Source organism: Bombina bombina, chromosome 10 (assembly GCF_027579735.1).
Source record: "Bombina bombina isolate aBomBom1 chromosome 10, aBomBom1.pri, whole genome shotgun sequence".
Taxonomy (NCBI): Eukaryota; Metazoa; Chordata; class Amphibia; order Anura; family Bombinatoridae; genus Bombina; species Bombina bombina.
This window is the reverse complement of record NC_069508.1, coordinates 203,715,033-203,735,032: the sequence shown is the minus strand read 5'-3', so window position 1 is coordinate 203,735,032 and position 20,000 is coordinate 203,715,033. Positions and strand designations below refer to the sequence as shown.

Here is a 20,000-nt window from a genome sequence, read left to right as displayed (position 1 = left end):
GGGTATGTAAACTTATGTGTGTGTGTGTATATATGTGTATATATATATATATATATATATATATATATATACATTCTGATGAAGGGGTCTGTGTGAATATGTTTATATGTGTGTGTATATATACATATACTGTATATATATATATATATATATATATATATATATATATATATATATATATATATGTGTGTGTGTATATATATATATATATATATATATATATATAAATAAAATTCTATATATTTCAGCATACAATGGGTTAGCCACAATTTATTATATAGAAGTTTGTAGTTAGTTGGCCTTATAAGTTTAAGTTAACTACTCAGAATGTTAACAGCCCCAGAATCACTGGTGTCTGAAATGTACTGTATGTATCTCAAGAGAGATGCTGAGGGTTAAAGGGTAAATAAAAATGTGTTGCATATATATATATATTTGTATGGATTAAAGCATAAACACATATACATTTTACATGAAATATTGTTCATAAGTTTCAACAACTTGTCAATTAAAGGGGCACTAACTGCTACACATATATGTCTCTACTGTATAGTATCTGGTAAACACAAACATTTTAATGGTGTATCAATGTAACCAGTAAAATGTGGCACTACATGCAATAATTTGATTACATTGCAATAATTTGATTACAAAACAACCTCTACCAAACATAACGTTGAAACAAAATTGGAATTTACCTGAATATGATAAATATGGAGAAAATAATTAAAATAAATGGACTTTTTTATCACTGGATGGCACTGGGATATAAGTATGGATCTATATGAGCACAAACAGCAATCCACAAAGGTTTTGTTAATCTATTAGTCTAAGGAATGTTATCCACAAACACCACTGCATGGTATTTAAATTACCTGGTTCCACGTCGTGCCATCCGCTAGACTGGCTGCCTGGAGAGCGACCCTGACTTGGATAAAATGGCTCTTCACCGGGACTGTCCATTTCGTCCTCAACAGACTTGAGACGTTTTGTGGAACTTAAAGAAAGGGAAACAGAACAAAAAGAGCCATCATCTTCACTAGTAACTTGCTAACAAATTCATCTTCTCACACTGTATCATACAATGTTATACTTAAAGGGACATTACAGTGTTTTTCTGTGTTGCATCTAAAAGAGGGCAGTGTAAAATATATTACGTTTCTATAACAACAAATGTTCTTGTGTTAAAAAAAACAAAAATTTTTATGCTTCTGGGGTGCATCGCTTTTCACCAATAGCGTAGCGATAAAGGAGTCTAGTGAGCAGCTAAAGGGACATGAAACCCAGAATGTTTTTCCCCCTCTTTTAAAAGCGCTGCAAAGAATATATTTCAAATTAAATCAATTTTCAATAATTTCTGCATTTTTATCAACAATGAAAATACTTTTATCCAGTTTCCAAGCCCTTTGTGATGCTCATTAGCATTAGCCAATCACAGAGGCCTACCTGGGTGTAAAATATGTTAACATGCACGTTATACTACGCATGCACACTTTCATGCTCCTGATGGAACCCTGCCTTACGCATGCGCAGAATGTTGACGGTGATGTCATCAGCTCACTGAAACCGACGCCCATTACAGGGTCACACAGACACCGATTGCTGATTTGCAAGGTAAGTATTTTACTGTCTTCAGTCCCATCCCCAAGAGCTAACAAGGAGGTTCTGTGCCATCTGTCAATCATGGGGTATTACTACAAATGCCATAATACACGTTGTGATGCAATTGCACATGCACAATAATCAATGTAAGTATACAGAACACTCATCAATATGACAAAATGACAAATTGCCATAGGAGACATGTATAATGAGGGGGCATGTGTTTCAGTTGTTATTGAGGGGAAAAGGGATCAATTAAAGAAGCTTTGATTTTAAAAATTAGTAAGGGTGAAACATTTAGCTTTAAATATACTACACAGAGCTGTTTTTTTAGACTTTAGAAACACTAATTTCATGTCCCTTTAATATTTAGGGATGAATTGTGCACAACAGACACTTCCAGATCTTTAGATAAACACGTTTAAGCAAAAAAAATATTGTATGCTTAAATAGTACTCTTTTATACGCAATATCATTTTCTGTTCAATGTCCCTTTAAGGTTGGAGATGAAAATGAATATGCGTTTTTACATTAACCATTATATAGTACACATACATTGTTCTTCTTCACATGCAAAACACTAGCAGTTAAAACATATTTTGATTACTGCTGGAACATTGACACATGACATAGGAAACACTGCGTAATCAGTAAATAAATGATTTAAATCGTTTTATTGCAAGTCAGTGCTGCTAAAGCACTGATATATGCTAGACTAGATCCTGCGAGTATACAGCTTCACTCAACTCTGAGAAAAGTTATAAGAAGGTATTATGAGAGCACAGAACACTTTTAACTTGAACAGAAGTTCAGTATATTTTGGTTTAAATACTTTTTATATAACCTTATAACCTTATTTCTTAAAGGACACTGAACCCAAAAAAATTTTCTTTCGGGATTCAGAGAAGAGCATGCTATTTTAAGCAACTTTCTAATTTACTCCTATTATCAAATTTTCTTCATTCTCTTGGTATCTTTATTTGAAAAGCCAGAATGTAAGTTTAGATGCCAGCCCATTTTTGGTGAACAACCTGGGTTGATCTTGATGATTGGTGGATAAATTCATACACCAATAAAAAAGTGCTGTCCGGGCCTGAACCAAAAAAAAATTAAATTAAAGATAGCAAGAGAACGAAGAAAAATTGATAATAGCAGTAAATTAGAACATTGCTTAAAATTGCATGCTCTATCTGAATCATGAAAGAAAAAAATTGGATTCAGTGTCCCTTTAATGTTTCTGTAACATAAATTCTGTCTGCATCAGTGGCGGTTCAAAAAATTACATTTTGGAGGGGTAAAAACTCTGCAGAGGTCTATGCAGAGACTAGGAATCTGGAGACTAAGTCAGGCAAGCATGTGGGAGGAGCCACATGTTCTCATTGGGAGGAGTCAAACATGTGGAGGTGGAGTCACACTGCGAGTGGAGCTGGCATCCTGGGGTGTGGCTTAATGTGAAGGGGCAGCAGACATTTTTGCTCCACCCTCCTTCTTAGTCAAATTAGCACAGGGGGAGTGTGTCTTGTCTCTAATTCTTTAACCTGATTCTTCTTCTTCTGCAGACAATATTATCGGGGAGACCCTGACTGGCATAAATCGCCAAATGTCTGTTTGGGGTACAGCATTTAGCTTCCTTTTTATAGTAACGGCATTTAGAATAACATAACACTTATTAAATTTAATTGGGATCTATTTCCACCCTCCTCTTAAGACTATTTATATATTTATTTTTGATGAAGCAATATGGAGACAATCGATGGGCGTAAAGCTTCTCTGTTTCTATATACTTACTAATGGACACATTTGATCCACTCAGACTGTAAGCTCTCAGGACTGGCATTCACTTTTTCCTCTTCTTCAACTTTCACATCTGACGTTCTAAACCTTGTATTACATATGAAGATTACAATATTTTACATTGTATGATTCAACTTAAAAGCTATGGATTATATTATCTGTACCATGCGTATATTATCTGTGTAGAACCATTACTTTAATAAAGGGCTGGAGTTATATTTGCAAATATTTAAGTCTATTTTGAATATGGTGCAAATTTTGTGCAAGAAGTAATCTTAGCGAATACACACTGCATGGGGTATTATCAATGACTTTATACACATATTTCATTCTACATGGGATAATTTATACAGCCTGGCACACTTTCATTTTGTATATGATAATGATTAGCGCAGGGGTTGTCAAATTCATATGAATTGTACGAAAGAGCAAGAGTATTAAAGGGACAGTCTACTCCAGAATTGTTATTGTTTAAAAAGATAGATAATTCCTTTATTACCCAATCCCCAGTTTTGCATAACCAACACAGTTATATTAAAATACTTGTTACCTTTGTGATTACCTTGTATCTAGTCCTCTGCAGACTGCCCCCTTATTTTAGTTTTTTTGACAGACTTGTATTTTAGCCAATCAGTGCTGACTCCTAGGTAACTCCATAGGAGTAAGCACCATGTTATCTATAGGGCACACATGACCTAGCACTGTCTAGCTGTAAAAAAATTAAATCTGTCAAAATGCACTAAGATAAGAGGTGGCCTTCAAGGGTTTAGAAATTAGAGTATAAGCCTACCTATGTTTAGCTTTCAACAAAGAATACCAAGTGAACAAAGCACATTTGAAGATAAAAGTAAATTAGAAAGTCGTTTAATATGACATGCCCTATCTGAATCATGAAAGTTTAATTTTGACTAGACTGTCCCTTTAAGTAACCAGTTGCACATTATTTAGGAGCCGGAAAATACATTAGTGGTGAGAAGTATAATTCATTGTCACATGACTGCAGGATTTGCCAAGCCCTGGAAGAGCAAATACATGAATTCTGCATATGATAATGATTGTTACACACATAAATACTGCATGGAATACATGGAATAATGACTGGAGCACATATGAATTTTACACAAAATGATTAATGGGCATACATATATTCTGCATGGGATAATAACTGGAGAGTAGTCATTTTACACAAGTGACACACATGAATTCTGTACAGGCGTAAGGAGGCTGCATGTGTCTTCTAAATAAGACACTGTCTGTATACTGTTTGGTAAACACCAGTAAGTGTATACTGTTTGGTAAACACCAGTAAGTGTATACTGTTTGGTAAACACCAGTAAGTGTATACTGTTTGGTAAACACCAGTAAGTGTATACTGTTTGGTAAACACCAGTAAGTGTATACTGTTTGGTAAACACCAGTAAGTGTATACTGTTTGGTAAACACCAGTAAGTGTATACTGTTTGGTAAACACCAGTAAGTGTATACTGTTTGGTAAACACCAGTAAGTGTATACTGTTTGGTAAACACCAGTAAGTGTATACTGTGAATCACATATGATGTCTGAATGGAATACAAGATTCTTTTGCATTGGATAATGGCTTAAATACATCAATTCTGCGTGTGGCAATAAAAAGCACACACGCCAGTTATACTGGGATACAACTTAATTCTAAATGGGGCAACAAATAGAAAATAAGTCAAATGTTTACCAACTAAATGACTGGCAGGTGTGTGAATTTCACAGAGTTTAACGATGACATCCATGGGACAATGACATAACATTAGACAGGGTATCATTTTAGATATACACATTCATTAGACATGGGTACATTTATGGCAACTACATGAATTCAGCATGGAGTAATATCTGTTATGCAGATACATTCTGTATGGAAGAATAACGGGAATACTATGTATTCCACACACATGCATCTACAAGAGCTATGCAAGGCTATGCATAAGCGTTCTGTATGGAATTAGAGCTACGGACATAAATTGGCCTGGAAAGAAAGCTGCAAGGAAATGCATTCTGCATGAAATAAAAGCTGCACGCTCATACATTTTGTATGTGATGAAAGCAGCACACTCCCGTATTTTGTGTTAAAACATAGCTGCATGCACGTGTACTGACAGAACAAGAGCTGACCATGCATGCATTGGAGCTGCACAAGAAGCATTCTGTGTTAAATCATAGCTGCACGCGCATGTGTACAGCATGAAATGAGAGCTGCACATGCATGGGCATTTTGTGTACTGGAGAGCTGCACACGCATGGGTAATCTGTGTAAATTGAGATCTGCACACACATGCATTCTGTGTAAATTGAGAGTTGCACACACATGTATTCTGCATGATATGAGAGTTGCACACACACATGTATTCTGTATGATATGAGAGTTGCACACACACATGTATTCTGCATGATATGAGAGTTGCACACACACATGTATTCTGCATGATATGAGAGTTGCACACACACATGTATTCTGCATGATATGAGAGTTGCACGGACATGTATTCTGCATGATATGAGAGTTGCACACACATGTATTCTGCATGATATGAGAGTTGCACACACATGTATTCTGCATGATATGAGAGTTGCACACACATGTATTCTGCATGATATGAGAGTTGCACACACATGTATTCTGCATGATATGAGAGTTGCACGGACATGTATTCTGCATGATATGAGAGTTGCACACACATGTATTCTGCATGATATGAGAGTTGCACACACATGTATTCTGCATGATATGAGAGCTGCACACGCATGTATTCTGCATGATATGAGAGTTGCACACACACATGTATTCTGTATGATATGAGAGTTGCACACACACATGTATTCTGCATGATATGAGAGTTGCACACACACATGTATTCTGTATGATATGAGAGTTGCACACACACATGTATTCTGTATGATATGAGAGTTGCACACACACATGTATTCTGTATGATATGAGAGTTGCACACACATGTATTCTGTATGATATGAGAGTTGCACACACACATGTATTCTGTATGATATGAGAGTTGCACACACATGTATTCTGCATGATATGAGAGTTGCACACACACATGTATTCTGCATGATATGAGAGCTGCACACGCATGTATTCTGCATGATATGAGAGTTGCACGGACATGTATTCTGCATGATATGAGAGTTGCACGGACATGTATTCTGCATGATATGAGAGTTGCACGGACATGTATTCTGCATGATATGAGAGTTGCACGGACATGTATTCTGTGTGATATGAGAGTTGCACACACATGTATTCTGCATGATATGAGAGTTGCACACACATGTATTCTGCATGATATGAGAGTTGCACGGACATGTATTCTGCATGATATGAGAGTTGCACGGACATGTATTCTGCATGATATGAGAGTTGCACGGACATGTATTCTGCATGATATGAGAGTTGCACACACATGTATTCTGCATGATATGAGAGTTGCGAACACACACATGTATTCTGCATGATATGAGAGTTGCACACATGTATTCTGCATGATATGAGAGTTGCACACACACATGTATTCTGCATGATATGAGAGTTGCACACACACATGTATTCTGCATGATATGAGAGTTGCACACACACATGTATTCTGCATGATATGAGAGTTGCACGGACATGTATTCTGTATGATATGAGAGTTGCACGGACATGTATTCTGTATGATATGAGAGTTGCACGGACATGTATTCTGTATGATATGAGAGTTGCACACACATGTATTCTGCATGATATGAGAGTTGCACACACATGTATTCTGCATGATATGAGAGTTGCACACACAGGTATTCTGCATGATATGAGAGTTGCACACACACATGTATTCTGCATGATATGAGAGTTGCACGGACATGTATTCTGTATGATATGAGAGTTGCACACACAGGTATTCTGCATGATATGAGAGTTGCACACACAGGTATTCTGCATGATATGAGAGTTGCACACACACATGTATTCTGCATGATATGAGAGTTGCACACACATGTATTCTGCATGATATGAGAGTTGCACACACATGTATTCTGCATGATATGAGAGTTGCAAACACAGGTATTCTGCATGATATGAGAGTTGCACACACACATGTATTCTGTATGATATGAGAGTTGCACACACACATGTATTCTGTATGATATGAGAGTTGCACACACACATGTATTCTGTATGATATGAGAGTTGCACACACACATGTATTCTGCATGATATGAGAGTTGCACACATGTATTCTGCATGATATGAGAGCTGCACGGACATGTATTCTGCATGATATGAGAGTTGCACACACATGTATTCTGCATGATATGAGAGCTGCACGGACATGTATTCTGCATGATATGAGAGTTGCACACACACTTGTATTCTGCATGATATGAGAGCTGCACGGACATGTATTCTGCATGATATGAGAGTTGCACACACATGTATTCTGCATGATATGAGAGCTGCACGGACATGTATTCTGCATGATATGAGAGTTGCACACACACATGTATTCTGTATGATATGAGAGTTGCACACACATGTATTCTGCATGATATGAGAGTTGCACACACATGCATTCTGTATGATATGAGAGTTGCACACACATGTATTCTGCATGATATGAGAGTTGCACACACATGTATTCTGCATGATATGAGAGTTGCACACACACATGTATTCTGCATGATATGAGAGTTGCACACATGTATTCTGTATGATATGAGAGTTGCACACACATGTATTCTGTGTGATATGAGAGTTGCACACACACATGTATTCTGTATGATATGAGAGTTGCACACACACATGTATTCTGCATGATATGAGAGTTGCACACACACATGAATTCTGTGTGATATGAGAGTTGCACACACACATGTATTCTGCATGATATGAGAGTTGCACACACACATGTATTCTGCATGATATGAGAGCTGCACACACATGTATTCTGTATGATATGAGAGTTGCACACACACATGTATTCTGTATGATATGAGAGTTGCACACACACACATGTATTCTGTATGATATGAGAGTAGCACACACACATGTATTCTGCATGATATGAGAGTTGCACACACATGTATTCTGTATGATATGAGAGTTGCACACACATGTATTCTGCATGATATGAGAGCTGCACGGACATGTATTCTGCATGATATGAGAGTTGCACACACACATGCATTCTGTATGATATGAGAGTTGCACACACATGTATTCTGCATGATATGAGAGTTGCACACACATGTATTCTGCATGATATGAGAGTTGCACACACACATGTATTCTGCATGATATGAGAGTTGCACACATGTATTCTGTATGATATGAGAGTTGCACACACATGTATTCTGTGTGATATGAGAGTTGCACACACACATGTATTCTGTATGATATGAGAGTTGCACACACACATGTATTCTGCATGATATGAGAGTTGCACACACACATGAATTCTGTGTGATATGAGAGTTGCACACACACATGTATTCTGCATGATATGAGAGTTGCACACACATGTATTCTGCATGATATGAGAGCTGCACACACATGTATTCTGTATGATATGAGAGTTGCACACACACATGTATTCTGTATGATATGAGAGTTGCACACATGTATTCTGCATGATATGAGAGTTGCACACATGTATTCTGTATGATATGAGAGTTGCACACATGTATTCTGTATGATATGAGAGTAGCACACACACATGTATTCTGCATGATATGAGAGTTGCACACACATGTATTCTGTATGATATGAGAGTTGCACACACATGTATTCTGTATGATATGAGAGTTGCACACACACATGTATTCTGCATGATATGAGAGTTGCACACACACATGTATTCTGCATGATATGAGAGTTGCACACACATGTATTCTGCATGATATGAGAGCTGCACACACACATGTATTCTGCATGATATGAGAGTTGCACACACACATGTATTCTGCATGATATGAGAGTTGCACACACACATGCATTCTGCATGATATGAGAGTTGCACACACACATGTATTCTGCATGATATGAGAGTTGCACACACATGTATTCTGCATGATATGAGAGTTGCACACACACATGTATTCTGCATGATATGAGAGTTGCACACACACATGTATTCTGCATGATATGAGAGTTGCACACACATGTATTCTGCATGATATGAGAGTTGCACACACACATTATTCTGCATGATATGAGAGTTGCACACACACATGTATTCTGTATGATATGAGAGTTGCACACACACATGTATTCTGTATGATATGAGAGTTGCACACACACATGTATTCTGTATGATATGAGAGTTGCACACACACATGTATTCTGTATGATATGAGAGTTGCACACACACATGTATTCTGCATGATATGAGAGCTGCACGGACATGTATTCTGTATGATATGAGAGTTGCACACACATGTATTCTGCATGATATGAGAGCTGCACACACACATGTATTCTGTGTGATATGAGAGCTGCACGGACATGTATTCTGCATGATATGAGAGTTGCACACACACATGTATTCTGCATGATATGAGAGTTGCACACACACATGTATTCTGCATGATATGAGAGTTGCACACACATGTATTCTGCATGATATGAGAGTTGCACACACACATGTATTCTGCATGATATGAGAGTTGCACACACACATGTATTCTGTATGATATGAGAGTTGCACACACACATGTATTCTGTATGATATGAGAGTTGCACACACACATGTATTCTGCATGATATGAGAGTTGCACACACACATGTATTCTGTATGATATGAGAGTTGCACACACATGTATTCTGCATGATATGAGAGTTGCACACACACATGTATTCTGCATGATATGAGAGTTGCACACACACATGTATTCTGCATGATATGAGAGTTGCACACACACATGTATTCTGTATGATATGAGAGTTGCACACACACATGTATTCTGTATGATATGAGAGTTGCACACACACATGTATTCTGCATGATATGAGAGTTGCACACACACATGTATTCTGTATGATATGAGAGTTGCACACACATGTATTCTGCATGATATGAGAGTTGCACACACACATGTATTCTGTATGATATGAGAGTTGCACACACACATGTATTCTGCATGATATGAGAGTTGCACACACACATGTATTCTGCATGATATGAGAGTTGCACACACACATGTATTCTGCATGATATGAGAGTTGCACACACACATGTATTCTGCATGATATGAGAGCTGCACGGACATGTATTCTGTGTGAATGAGAGCTCACACATATGTTCATTCTGCATGACATAAGAGCTAGCACATTCATGCACTTTGCATGGAACACACATGCTATGGATACTCCTTGTTACCTTGTGGAGGACGTGCTAGGCAGTGACCTCCTCATTGCACCCGGACTCATGCTGTAGTATGAAGAATTATCCAATTCCGAAAGGGAGAAATTGGGACCCGTCCCTGCAGCTATAGGCGCTGGATAGATGAAAACAAAGACAAGAAAACCCATAAGTTTAAATACTTCAGTATTAATGGCCGTACAATAAATTAACATACAAAACACAATCCCATCTTCAGTTACTTATTAATATTCCTGCATGTAAATTAGAGTTTGGCCTTAATTACACACGTTGCATCTTAACAAAGAGTTCTTTCATGTAAAGGGGCCTTTGCTATATGTAACAATAAGAGGAAACATGCAAATAAATTATATTTTTCAAGACAATAACACATTTAATTATCCAAATCCTCTGTTGCTTTCTTAGAGGTAACTGGCCACACATTTGTGGCCAAAATATTGCCGACCACATACTTGCGGTCAGAATCTTGCAGGTGGGATCATGAGGTTCTAGAAGGTCACAGGGGATGATTTTGATGACAGTTGAGTTTGCAACATTGTGGCTTAGGTTAGATCTAGGGAATGTTAGAAAGAATCTGTATCTCATGTTTTCTACATTATTATACCCATATTGCATCTATTGCAGCACTGTGGTCACACCTACATTGTAAATCAGACCAGTAGGGCAGCGCTTTAACTAGCAGAACACAGGCCAGTTCTGTGGCACCCAGAGAACAGATCAAGGGCGCGATCCGATATACGGCGCAGGTTTCGGCGCAAGCGTGGAAACCTGCGCCGCCCGTAGTTTCAGCTCGCAACTCGAGCTATCCCATATACGGTGCCGTCAGAGGCTAAAGTGCCGTAAGTCTCACAAACCAGTGATGTCCAGAAATCTGCGTAAGTACAAATTTCTGGAGTCGCCAGTGACTTACGGCACTTTAGAAACTGCCGCCGCATAAAAAACCTGACTAAGTTATTAAATCACCCGTACTGTCTAACACGCCTCCTAAACATAGCCCGACACGTCTAACCCTCTATCCACTATCCCCCCTCACTCTCCTAATAATAATAAATGTATTAACCCCTAAACCGCCGCTCCCGGACCCCGCCGCACCTAATAAAGTTATTAACCCCTAAACCGCCGCTCCCGGACCCCGCCGCCACCTACATTATCTATATTACCCCCTAATGTGAGCCCCCTACACCGCCGCTACCTATTTTATCTATATTACCCCCTAATGTGAGCCCCCTACACCGCAGCTACCTATTTTATCTATATTACCCCCTAATGTGAGCCACCTGCACCGCCGCCACCTACATTATCTATATTACCCCCTAATGTGAGCCCCCTACACCGCCGCTAAATGCTACACAGCATTTACACGTCAAAAATATTTTGTGAATGAAAAAAAATTAAGTGAAAGCACTCAAAGGGACAGTGTACAAATGTTCTCCCTTTTAATGGGTTCTCAATGGTCATTACCTTCTGGGGTGTATTAAAAATGAAATAGCATATAAATACACTGCAGTAATGGTTACATAAAATGTATGTAAACAAAAAGCATCAGAAGAAATCAACCCCTAATTGGGGGTGGGAGAGAGAGATAATGCATTTTTTTAAAGGATGTTACTGCATTAGTTTTAAAAGTACACTGTACACTAGATTTTTCTTTGCATAAATGTTTTGTAGATGATCCACTTATATAGTCTATCTGAGAGTGTTTTTTGCTGATTTTCTGACTCCTAACCAAGCCCCAAAGTATCAGATGTTGACTGAAGTCTACAGATACCTGCTTGCTCCTGTTTGTGTAAAGGGTCTTTTCATATGCAGGGGATAGGGTCTGCTCTTCCTGCTTTCCCAGCCCCATTCACTGGGTGCTCCAGCCTAATCTCATCAGTAGTGCTAAACTGGGAGCGTCTAAATACGTTTTTAAAAGGTTTTATACTGGATAGTTATATCAGTATCTGTGCATATTCTTCTTCATAGTAGTGTCTATTACATGCAGTTAGTTACAAGCAGTCAAAAATCTGTATCCCACCTTCTATGATGTTTGATCATGAAAATCCTGCTGCTCCAAACAAATGGATTTGACACTTTGGGGTCAATTTATTAAAGGGACACTGTACCCAAAATATTTCTTTCGTGATTCAGATTGAGCATGAAATTTTAAGCAACTTTCTTATTTACTCCTATTATCAATTTTTCTTCGTTCTCTTGCTATCATTATTTGAAAAAGAAGGCATCTAAGCTTTTTTTTGGTTTCAGTACTCTGGACAGCACTGTTTTATTGGTGGATGAATTTATCCACCAATCAGCAAGGACAACCCAGGTTGTTCACCAAAAATGGGCTGGCATTTAAACTTACATTCTTGCATTTCAAATAAAGATACCAAGAGAATGAAGACAATTTGATAATAGGAGTAAATTAGAAAGTTGCTTAAAATTTCATGCTCAATCTGAATCACGAAAGAAATTTTTTGGGTACAGTGTCCCTTTAAGGTGCGGACGGACATGATATGATGTAGCGTATCATGTCCACCGCACATCGATAAATGCCGAAAGCATACGCAGTCGGCATTTATCATTGCACCAGCAGTTCTGGTGAATTGCTGGTGCAATGCCGTCCCCTGCAGATTCACGGCCAATCAGCAGCTAGCAGGGGGTGTCAATCAACCCGATCATATCCGATCAGGCTGATTGCTGTCCGCAACCTCAGAGGAGACGGACGAGTTAAGGAGCAGCGATCTTAGGAAACAGCATCCGCTGCAAATCGACCCCTTTGTCTGGGAAACAGAAACCTATATAGGTACAGCAACATATTTGGTTTCCACAAATCTCTCAAACCTCACACACTTCACATACATATTTCTCACATTTGAGCAGGTAGTTATTGACTCCTTCTTGCCAGGCACAGTTGCTGGTATTATACCGTTTGAAGCTCTTTGAAGGATGATGGATTACAGGCACATTATTTTCTATAGGAATGAGCTCACAACTGATTGATGCACTTTGGGTCACATCCTTTTCTTTTTTTAATCACAGAGAAATGGCAACTTGCAAATGCAACAAGGCCTGTGAGCTTAATTCTCATTGGTCCTTCAGTTTAACTCCATCTAGTCTATTGTCTTTTTATAGCACATTTAACATCAGATCACATGATCGTTCGACAGGAATTCCATGGGTTTGAGGTCTGGCCCGCTACCGCCCAATTCCAGCGGAGTGCCTAATGCACGCACATGCCCATATCCTACCCACGACTCTGCCCTCCTGATGCAGCCTATCCACGTTCTCTCCATGACCCCACCGCTCCAATCACAGCCCAGCCTGAGAAGAATATGACCAGTAAACCTATTGGGAGCTGCATATGTCAGTAGTTGCTAATCACCTGTTGCATTCTGTTCAGCACATGGCGCTCAGGCTTAAAGGGATATAAAAGTGAAAAATTAAATCCTCTAATATGCACAGTAATAAAAATAGTAGATGAGGTTGAAAGAAGACAGAAGTCTATCAAGTTCAACCAATACAGATACTACTTGATTTACAATAGAGCGTTATCCTTAGTGCGACTTTGAACAAAGAGTAGTGCAAAATCTGGTATTAAAACTGGATGATAAAAAAAAGGTTTATCAGAAAATCGTGATGTGTCCAACATTTATTTAATGCGCCCTATATTTTTAATGGATGTTATAAGCGGTAAACTGTTAACAAAACACATAAAATATAAAAATAAAGTATTTCACTAATTTTTATATCAAATCTGTAAAGAGTCCACAGCACCTTAAATATCCATAATGTATTTAGACAAAACAATACAGGTGGATATGGATTTTTTATATCTACATAAATGATGGATTTTTAAGGTGCTTTGGACTCTTTACAGATGTGATTTATGTTGGGAGTTATAGCCGTTACGCCTGTGCTATGTGCACCTACCCGATGGGGACTTTGTTCAGGTGCTGTGCCCTGTGTAGATTCACTCATATTTATACTTATTAAATGTAAAATCAAGAATTATTACTGAAAACATGTTTTACAAGTTATTTAAAGGGATATGGTCTATGATCAGATGCTAGACTGGGACAGCCTCAAAGGTGTATATGTGTATTTGTATGTGAGTGTAAATATGTGTATTACTGTATGTGTATGTGTGTATTTATGTGTATGTTTATATGTGTATCTAAGGGTATGTGTGTGTATATATGTGTGTGTTTATATATGTGTATCTAGGAGTATGTGTGTGTATATATGTGTATGACTATGTAGGTGTATGTGTGAGTTTATATATATGTATGTAGGTTTATGTGTGTGTATATAAGTGTATGTATATATGTGTATGTAGGTGTATGTGTATATATGTGTATGTAGGTGTATGTTTGTATATAAGTGTATGTAGATGTGTGTGTGTATATATGTGTATGTAGGTGTATGTGTGTGTGTGTATATATGTGTATGTAGGTGTATGTGTGTGTGTATATATGTATGTGTGTGTATATAAATATATATATATATGTGTGTATGTAGGTGTATGTGTGTATATATATGTGTATTTAGGTGTATATATGTGTATGTAGGTGTATGTGTTTGTATAAATGTGTATGTAGGTGCATGTGTGTATATATGTGTATGTGTGTATGTAGGTGTATGTGTGTGTATATATGGGTATGTAGGTGTATATATGTGTATGTAGGTGTATGTGTGTATATATGTGTATGTAGGTGTATGTGTGTGTATATATGTGTATGTAGGTGTATGTGTGTGTATATGTGTGTGTATATGTGTGTATGTGTGTGTATATATATGTGTATGTAGGTGTATAAATGTGTATGTAGGTGTATGTGTGTGTATATATATATATATATATATATATATATATATATATGTGTGTGTGTATGTAGGTGTATATATGTGTATGTAGGTGTATGTGTGTATATATATATATATGTGTATGTAGGTGTATATATGTGTATGTAGGTGTGTATATATATATATATATATATATATATATGTGTATGTGTATGTAGGTGTATGTGTGTGTATAAATGTGTATGTAGGTGTATGTGTGTATAAATGTGTATGTAGGTGTATGTGTGTGTGTATATATGTGTATGAAGGTGTATGTGTGTGTATAAATGTGTATGTAGGTGTATGTGTGTGTGTATATGTGTATGTAGGTGTATGTGTATATATGTGTATGTAGGTGTATGTGTGTGTATAAATGTGTATGTAGATGTATGTGTGTGTGTATATATATGTATGTGTGTGTATATATGTGTATGTAGGTGTATGTGTGTGTGTATATATGTGTATGTAGGTGTATGTGTGTATATATGTGTATGTAGGTGTATGTGTGTGTATAAATGTGTATGTAGGTGTATGTGTGTATATATATGTGTATGTATGTGTATATATATGTGTGTGTGTGTATATATGTGTATGTAGGTGTATGTGTGTGTATATATGTGTATTTAGGTGTATGTGTGTATATATATATGTGTATGTGTGTGTGTGTAAATGTGTATGTAGGTGTATGTATGTGTGTGTGTATATATGTGTATGTGTGTGTATATATGTGTATGTAGGTGTATATATGTGTATGTAGGTGTATATATGTGTATGTAGGTGTATGTGTGTGTATATATGTGTATGTAGGTGTATGTGTGTGTACAAATGTGTATGTAGGTGTATGTGTGTGTATATATGTGTATATAGGTGTATGTGTGTGTATATGTGTATGTAGGTGTATGTGTGTGTATAAATGTTTATGTAGGTGTATGTGTGTGTATATATATGTATGTGTGTGTATATATGTGTATGTAGGTGTATGTGTGTGTGTATATATGTGTATGTAGGTGTATGTTTGTGTATAAATGTAAATGTAGGTGTATGTGTGTGTGTATATATGTGTATGTAGGTGTATGTATAAATGTGTATGTAGGTGTATGTGACACTGTGTATATATGTGTATGTAGGTGTATGTGTGTGTATATATGTGGATGTAGGTGTATGTGTGTGTATATATGTGTATGTAGGTGTATGTGTGTATATATGTGTGTGTGTATATATGTGTATGTAGGTGTATGTGTGTATATATGTGTATGTGTGTGTACAAATGTGTATGTAGGTGTATGTGTGTGTATACATATGTATGTATTTGTGCACTGTTTTAAATGTATATTTCAAAAAAGTAAGTGAAAAACTCCACTTTTTGACCTTTGGCTTAATGTTTGAATGATAGACAGCATGATTTTTTTACCGCTCCCCTAGAAGGTTGTTATGTGAGGGATTTAGCGCACCTGTGCTAACTGACAGCAGATGTTAGGGTGCACAGAGAGCTAAAATATTACTTTTAGCTTGTAATATGATTTAAAAAAATAAAAGTGCTATGGATTGCGCTTGAACGATGTTAGCGTACAATAGCACTAATATTTTGTGCTCCACTTGTAATGTGGGCCATAGTTAAAGTTGGCTCCAGAACAGCCATGAACTACTGAACACCTATGGTGAGCCAATGACAAAAGGCATATGTGTGTAGCTACCAACCACCAGCTAGCCATTATTAGTGCAATGATGTTGCTGTGGATATGTACATATGCTTTACAACAAATGATACTTAAAAAACAAAGTACATTTTATAATAGAAGGACATTTAAAATGACATCCTCTAACTTAATCATTACATTTTGACTATTTATTTAACCCCTTTGTTTTTTTTAATTAATTAAAACACTTTACTATTTAATTAACAAGCCCCTTTCAATTTGATTCCCATTTTAATTTATCCCGAATAATTCAGTAAAAGTAATTTGGGTGTCACATATATTTTAGCAAATGCACAATTTCCAGTAAAGATACAAATAAAGGTTCTGTATGATTCCTTCCTGGCTAAAACAATAACTGGGTCAGGGGTATCAAGCTCAATGTATCTGGGGGCCACTGGTCAAGTGTTCTTCTTCCATGGGGGTGGCTTGAAGTTTGGAACTGGATATACTAAGAACTGGAAGTGACATTTACCCAAGTAGCAATGCATGGTGGGAGTTGTAGTCCACAATAGACACACACACTTGTCTATATTGATCTTGTGAGTGCCAAGTGAAGTGATCATTCTGGAACAATATAACAGTGTAAAAAGTGACTTTATCCAAGCAGTGCATGGTGGGCGTCTACAATGGACACTTGTCTATATATTTCTCTTGTGAGTGCCTATATGGAACGTTAGCTAGTTACACCTCTTAGAACCCTAAAAAAGGACCAGATGAAGCTATCTTAAAGGCTGCATATGGCCCTGTGGCCGGTACTTTGAGACCAATGCTCTGTCATCTGGATGAACCAACCTCACTGCAAGCGTCCCTGGATCTTGCTTAGTGTTGTGTTCTTTAAAAACCTCTCTCCCTGCTGTCAGCACTGGAAGTTGCAATTAAAGTCATTAATCTCTGTGATAAGAAGAACAAATGTTTAGCAGTACTTATTAAAATCAATCTAAGAGATATGATGAAAAGTGTGAGGTTATTGCATTTCAGGTTTGCTTTTAGTAGATAAATACACAAACACGTACTGAAATCACAAATAAGCAATGCTGCTTTTATTACAAACCCTAACAGCAAGCCCAGAGGTAATTGCAGTTAGGAAACTAACTCATCAGGGAAAGACGTTTGAGCTGCCACGTTTCATGTGGTAAACCGTTTTCCCAGCACCTCTCTGGAATGAAGGCAGTAGCTATGATACCATGTAAAGCGTTCATTTGATACAGGGGCCTCATAAGTTCACCCATAGATCAAACAGGCTACATAAGAGTTGTAATGCGTCTTTCTATAATTAGAAAAGCACCATAATTAGGTGCTGTCCTGCTGTTTAATGGAGACATTTCTGCTAAAGGGGAAATGATATGACAACAGGAAGGGTTAGAACTGGATTATCAGTTTACATTAACATTTTACAGGATATAAATGCCAATCCATATGTTTCCAGTTTTATTTTGGTCTTCTAGAGACCCATATTAATATTAAAAAGCTACCTTCCCCATGCTTTACCAGAACAGGCAGCCGCTATATAACCCATTTATGATCTTGCGTTAACTTCATAATAAAGTTTTATTTGAAGACAATGTCTGTGACGGTGTATAAAATGTTAGAATGTATTTAGCAATTCATTTGTGAGGGATATGTTTTTCATTAAACTAAAACTGCCCCCCCCCCCCCAGAGTCTCTTCAAACAGGAAGTGCACGCAATCAGGTGAAGCTTTCACCCAACTTTATTAATAAAAGTACCGACAAACAGATATCCCAACAAAGCGACCTCATAACGTTTGTAACCATCAGGGTACTTTTTCATTAGACTCCAATTTTTTGTGTGGTAAATTTACGGATGTTCAAGAATAGATATGAATGAATTTAGGCAAGATCTGATATTTTTACTCTATCCATCCCCCTTCCGGAAATACTGTTGGATTGAAATGATAGCACATTTTGTGTGGTCTGGGATTAGGTGTGTTACCTTTTGTTTTGCCTCACACAAAGAATATTGCATAATCTTGAATTACAAGTGGATGGTTAAATATTTTGACCAAAGCATCTTAACGTAGCTTAAACTTTTTAGTGTCCCATATACTTTTAATGGACAGTGCAGGGAGTGCTATTAGCGAGCTCATCGCGTTTGTATTACAAGTTGTGAGTTAAGTGTTGTGCTTAAACACAATCCAAAATATCGTTGTTTAATTTAGTTTTACATGAAGAGCTTTGCTAATTGCGCACCATAGACTCAGCCTAGCCTTGGCCTAGTACCCCATGATCATAGCGCTTAAGAAATAGATGGTATTTAACTTCCTTTAAAAATTATGGTTACATTTGATTGGCTATTAATCATTTACATCTGTTCCCAATTGGTCTCAAAACATGAGACCAGCTGAGCTTCAACACCATAACGATATGTGTGTATGTCTTAAAGGATTTTGAACAGGGGCATTATTGGTATACAAATCGTGCTTCTGAGTTGGGTTATTAATTTTGTAAATTTCTATTAGTGTAAAACCGCTTATTTCAAACTAACTGATTGAACAGGTAGCGATTATATCTGTTTGGTGAAAATAACTGATTGTAATCGAGTCAACAAAACAAAAGGGCTCCTCTGTACCCGTTAAAATACAAAAAGTATCAAACGATTAATTGCCACAACCCTTAATATTCCGTTAATAATTTTTTTTTTTATGCATGTTTTAATCGTGT

At 37.2% G+C, this 20,000-nt stretch overlaps 1 protein-coding gene across 9 annotated transcripts in view; it reads right to left on the bottom strand.

The window, feature by feature from the left end:
* The window catches only part of NFIA (nuclear factor I A), a 761,934-nt gene that overhangs the window by 285,788 nt on the left and 456,146 nt on the right, over positions 1-20,000 (bottom strand). For 5 of the 9 annotated variants that reach the window (XM_053693638.1, XM_053693642.1, XM_053693643.1 and 2 more), the window contains exons 5-6: positions 10,801-10,918; positions 876-997 (exon numbers count right to left, since the gene is read on the bottom strand). In XM_053693638.1, coding sequence (XP_053549613.1) covers positions 876-997; positions 10,801-10,918 — 240 coding nt within the window. Of the gene's footprint in view, positions 1-875; positions 998-3,390; positions 3,484-10,800; positions 10,919-20,000 lie in introns of all 9 variants that reach the window. The other 4 variants (XM_053693636.1, XM_053693635.1, XM_053693634.1 and 1 more) reach the window with 1 other exon arrangement.